This window comes from Chrysoperla carnea, chromosome 4 (assembly GCF_905475395.1).
Source record: "Chrysoperla carnea chromosome 4, inChrCarn1.1, whole genome shotgun sequence".
Lineage (NCBI taxonomy): Eukaryota > Metazoa > Arthropoda > Insecta > Neuroptera > Chrysopidae > Chrysoperla > Chrysoperla carnea.
Genome location: NC_058340.1, coordinates 25,428,484 through 25,434,216, shown reverse-complemented (window position 1 = coordinate 25,434,216; position 5,733 = coordinate 25,428,484). Strand labels below are relative to the sequence as shown.

Here is a 5,733-nt window from a genome sequence, read left to right as displayed (position 1 = left end):
ATTACTTGCACATAATTCCATATAATTAATTTCATCTTAAAAAAATTTTTTTGCATCAACTTTTTTTTTACAAACCAAATACCACACAAAAATAAAATGAAAATCCAAAAAGAATATTACGTATTTACAATCCAACTTCTTTATCTGACCTATATTTTATAAGAATTTGTTTGTACCTTTACTAAAAAAAAATTAATTAGTTAATTAATAATTTTGTTCTGAAAGAAAAAATACGATAGAAAATTGAAAATATATTTATTTATTTATAACTATTTTTATTTATTTATAACAAACAAAAAAATGTTTTAAATTTACATGAAAAACCATATTGTACATTTTGAAAGGCGTTTAGATGACCTAAGGTCAAAGTCAAATTTAATGAATTCTGCAAAAGAATCCTGTAATTTTTTTCACGTATTGATTTTATATGGCCCACTTTTTATATAAACGGTTTCAGTTCAAATTTTAAAATAAACAACTAATTTTATAACCAATATATTAATTTATTAAAACTTTTTAAAGATTATACACACAATGTTAAATATAATATTGCAAAAAACAAGTAACAACTAAATACTATGACTAAAATATGATTAATATTTCGCTGTGGCATATTTCTCGGCTCCAATATTCATATTATTTATACCTCGTGATTTTTAAATTATAAGATACATCCGTAAATCTTTTGACAATTTCACCCATATAACTGTGATTAATTAACGATTATCGAAATATATCATCACTGGATATGCATATCGAAACCGAGAGTTTAGCCGTTGCGTTAATTGGATAACAAGTGATTGTTTATATGTTCGTAGGAATGTACTTCGTATTCAACCCCGTAATATTTTTTATCGCTTTATTATGACAATCACAAATTGCTAAAATATGAACTCGTATTATGTTTTTTAAGGGATTTAACGCGTTGCAATCTAAAACATCTATTGCGCTGACTATCAAAAAATTTAACAGTTATTTTTAATGCGTTGCCATTACATTTTTTCTACGTTTTAGCTCTTAAATTTTGTTCAAATAAATGCATTTTAATTTCGGATACTTCTTTTAAAAATCTATATAAGGTGACGTCTAGGAGCTAACACAAACTTGAGAGTCTCTTGAGAGAACTATCACCGTAAGACGTAACCATAAACGAGTTGGAATGGAAATTTACCCCGAAAACTGTTCTGCTGGAATATTTATTCTTTTAAGACTAGTAAATTAATTGCTATGACATTCCCTTTATATTCAAAGGCTTTAAAAACAATTTTGTTTTTCTTCAACTTCTAGACAATCACCTGAATACTTTTTTAAGTACAGTCGACACAAAGTTAAACTTTGGAATTATTTAAAATTCGTTGCTATTAAGAATGTATGATTTCAACGTTAATGAAAACGTTTCGTAAAAATATTTTGGAAAAATGTAATTGACTACAAATAAGTGCTTACGAAATAATCGACGATTTTAATGCTATCTTAACCAATGTCAAATACATTTATTTCATGCTTATTTTTACTCCGATTAAGAAAATTAAATCCTTAAGAATATATTAAGACCTGAAGAGCACAAAAGATCTTTCTTTTATGTTTTATTATTATCAAACCAATCAAAACCTCAATTTTCTAAACTAAATTAACGATTTAATGAAAAGAAAGTTTTCTAAATCGTTTTTTTCTCCTATGGAATTCTATTATCTTAAAATTACATATTTTTATATCGTTAAATTTTAAAGTCAAAATTTGATCTAATTTTACTTATTTCTAAAAATCATACAAAATTTTATAAAAATGGCACTCGCAAACTCGATAGTTTACAATACAGATTTTATAGATTTAAAGGTGAAATTTTCTTGACCGAGACACCATTATGAAAAGATCCCATTTAAAGCTCGTTAAGAACTTAGTTTCATTCTTTCAATTTTTAATTTAATCAATTATTATTTGCTATTCTCGTACTTAAATCATTTGAATTTGATAAGTAATCTCTCAACATCAACAATTGAAATGAAAATAATACTAAAGGATTCCGATAAATTTCAAAGAAAAAAGTATGAATGATAAGTTTGTTACAACGCCGATGGTACCGTTTTCTAAGAAAAATTAAGCTTTTATTTCATAATTCTAGAAACGCGAAGAAACTACAATTTCGAACTTCAAATATTTCAGACTAAGTGTACGCTAGTACTTAAATTATAAATCAGACGACTTAGTCGATTAATCCAAATAAGAAAGAACTTTAAAATCTTTTTTTTCGATTTTGCTGTACCAGTTTTAACGGACAGATTATTTTCTAAAAAGTGCCAAACACAGTTTTTCATAAAACAAAGTATTTCCGATTTTTCAAAATTAAATTCGTTTTCCCTTTCTTTCTGAACTCATATTTTCCCTTGGTATTTGTTTTTATTTAAGTACGAGAAAAAATTTTGGCCTGTTTTTTACTTAAAAGCCATTTATAAAAAACGTCACGTAAAAGGCGAAGGAGGGGTGTTGCATTGTCACATTACACGTCACATTGGATGGCGAAATGTGATAGAAGAGAATAGAACTCAAAGAAGACGTGGTATTCGCAGTTCATTGTTAATCTTATTTTTTTCTTTAGGTTACCAATGCTCCGAAGGACTGAATCACCAAAAACGAAATTTAACGTGACATATTTTATGAATGACTCCATAACACCCTGTATGGACTCAAAATGAAAATAATCGAAAACATATAATAAAAATCTAAGCAACAAAACCATTTGTACAATTTTTACTTTTTTTTTTTTTTTTAATTACTTACTAAATTTAAAATATACAATTAATTAATGAATAATATATGCACGAATTATAATTCCATCGTATAATTAATGGAAAATTGTAAACTTAGTCAACTTACGTCTTTTTCTTTCAATGTAAAAAGAGGAAAAAATTATACAGGAAAAGTCATATTTACAAAAACAAAAAATAGTTACCTTGTTTGCGATTAACAAAAAAATAATAATAATAATAAAAAAACTTAAGATTGATTTGCCTGACACGACGCATAAATTGGTTTAGCCTTTGATTTTGCTAAATCAGACGCACTCCGAGCTGCATCCTTTAGCTTTTCTGCTGTCGATAATGGAGATGTATGCGATTGTGAATTTGGTGGTTGCATCTTTGGAAACATATTGTGTAAAACATAATCAAAGCCATTTACCTGTAAATATTACAACATGAGTTATAAAACTAACATGATAAATTGTTTAAATATTCTGTTTATGAAAATTTACGAAAAAAAAAGTTTTAAACAAAATTTGTTTTTTATGAAGAACAAGATATCATCATCTTCCAGAAGTGGATTATCCATAAGAAAAAGTAGGCATGTGCCTACAAGCGCGAGGTTATGACCGGGCACGGGCGTGGAAGTCTTTAAACAAACAAAAATAAAAGTGTAAGCACTAAAAAAAATTACAGTCCGTTGATATTGACATTTGAACAGTTGTTCAAATTTATGGCTAATTCATATACTTACTTCAGAAAGGGAAAGTTTTAATGAACAGCCTTGAAACTCTCAATAGTCAAACAATATAAAAAGAACACAAAGAGGGCGGCGTACGGAAGAGGTAGTTCACAGCAGATGAATCTGCCGAAGATATTACTTAAAACTTAATAACTAGCTAATTTTAATTCTTAAAAGTGTCTACGGACGCAAAATTTCTTAATGCGCCTCTGCATACTTCCCACTTATTTCGCTGTTTTTAGTAGCATTCAAAGACAACGAAAATCCAATTTGTTTGACTAGCAGACAAATATTTTCTTAAAGAAATTGCCTTAAATCGAATCGAGGAAGTTTTCTTAAGGTAAAACCCCTTTGAAAAAATCACAAACAATTTTTGGGGTCGGAATTTGATAAAATTCTTTTTAAACTAAAATTTAAGTATTATTTTTAAACTTCAAAAACAAGAACAGAAAAAATTTATTGTTTATTTTTTTAACGTATCGATAAAATATCAAAAATTGATTATTATAGTCTGATAATTTCCGGATTGTGATCGGTCCCCAGTATTACATAAGTAATAATAATGTAAAAATTAAGAAAGTGATGTAATATATCAAAAAATATTCTTACCATTTGAGAACAATTTTTTCTAAACCTATCGAGTCCAAATGCTTTAATAGCTCGACCCAAACCCATTACTCTTGAATCAATCCATGCAGATCGAACAGCAATTGTTGTGTTGGGATTTTCAGTATTTATTTTATATACTACTTTTTCAATGACACTCTGAAAAAAAAAAATGAAGAATAGTTTGTAAAACTCTCTTGAGTTTGTAAAACTAGCGATAACAAAATAAAACTAACCATAATTCGTGCATATCCGAGATTTCTGGTATAAGTAATCAGTACTTTTTCATTGGGATCTATGATCGATTCTTCGACAATTTTTACAGTATTCTTACTTATTAGCCGTTCACCCCATTTTGGAACACGATTTGTTTTCGTTAACAATCTCTTAGTGAACAGTTTCCCAGATCTGACTTCTCGTGTTATTGTATCTTCTGATAAAACATGTGAGCTAAAAATTTTTCAAAAATTACCTTTACAAACTTTTCTTAGATTGGGTGGAAAGAGTGACATTCTGTAATTTATTGAGTACAATATGTAAAATAAACTCAAAAACAGTACCCTTGCAGTGGTTTTCTTTCTCTAGAAAATAATACGCATAGTAACTAGAGTTGGTAAAGAGCTGTAAAGAAGCATCTCGACATCCTCCGATTTAATATATTACATAGCCCATCAAATCGTTAAATTTTCATTGTGTTAAATTACAGTTTAATGAGTAAGTATATTTCATTTTACGATAAGGATATTCGGGCACTATCGTGTATCTAACAGTTATCTAAAGCTAACTTTAGCGAATTTTCATAAAAAGCTCCTGGAACGTCAGATAAAAAACCAAACTTAAGCATTTTTTTACGTAGATTACGAATTCGTTCACCGAGCTGATAAAAAATCAATAGTTTTTCCCTACAATTGCGTTCATTTACTAATCCTCAGAAAATTTGAGAAAAGCTCAAAAAACTTTGATAATATTAGGTTCACGCTAATCATCTATTCCAAGGTATTTTAACGTGACACTCACGGTAAACACACAATAGTGTCCGAATAACCTTATTCTTTGATAGCCAAGATATATAAAATCTAACATTTTTTGGTCACCAATGTTTGCAAAATATATCAATAAGATTTTTTTATTATCTATCGATTATTCTCGATGATTTTCCGTAGTAATTCATATTGAAAATTATTATCATTACTAAATACAAATTCACTTAACAACACAAAAAACACAAAAGAAATTACACAATACCTATGTGGATTAGGATAACGTTTCCAAAATCCTTGAGCAACTTGGTCCCAACTAAAATTAAACACTGTTGTCGATTCATAATACTTTGCCATTTTGTCTTTGATAAAAAAAATATAAAAATTCAATAAAATTTAAAGATGTGCTCCAACAACGAGGATTTTAAACTTCAATTACAATCTTTGGAATAACATGGTAATTTATTCTATATCGAGATGATTACGTGACTTTTACCATGTTTTTTTAATTAATACAAATATGCATTGCAGAAATTTTAATATTTAACATCTAAAATTATCAAAATATTATATAGTTTATCATTTCACTAATTTTTTAATTAATAAATAATTATTTTTAATAATTACCTATAAACATTTTGTAATGTACATTTAATAATAGTTGGAC

At 27.5% G+C, this 5,733-nt stretch overlaps 1 protein-coding gene across 1 annotated transcript; it reads right to left on the bottom strand.

Moving 5' to 3' along the window:
- Positions 1 to 1,760: 1,760 nt before the first annotated feature.
- On the bottom strand, positions 1,761 to 5,733 carry LOC123298243 (protein preli-like). The gene is made up of 5 exons (XM_044880197.1): positions 5,694 to 5,733; positions 5,332 to 5,616; positions 4,323 to 4,536; positions 4,090 to 4,245; positions 1,761 to 3,177 (listed from the first exon to the last, which is right to left on the bottom strand). Exons 2-5 carry the CDS (start codon positions 5,421 to 5,423, stop codon positions 2,995 to 2,997), a joined length of 645 nt encoding a protein of 214 aa, XP_044736132.1. The 5' UTR covers positions 5,424 to 5,616; positions 5,694 to 5,733; the 3' UTR covers positions 1,761 to 2,994.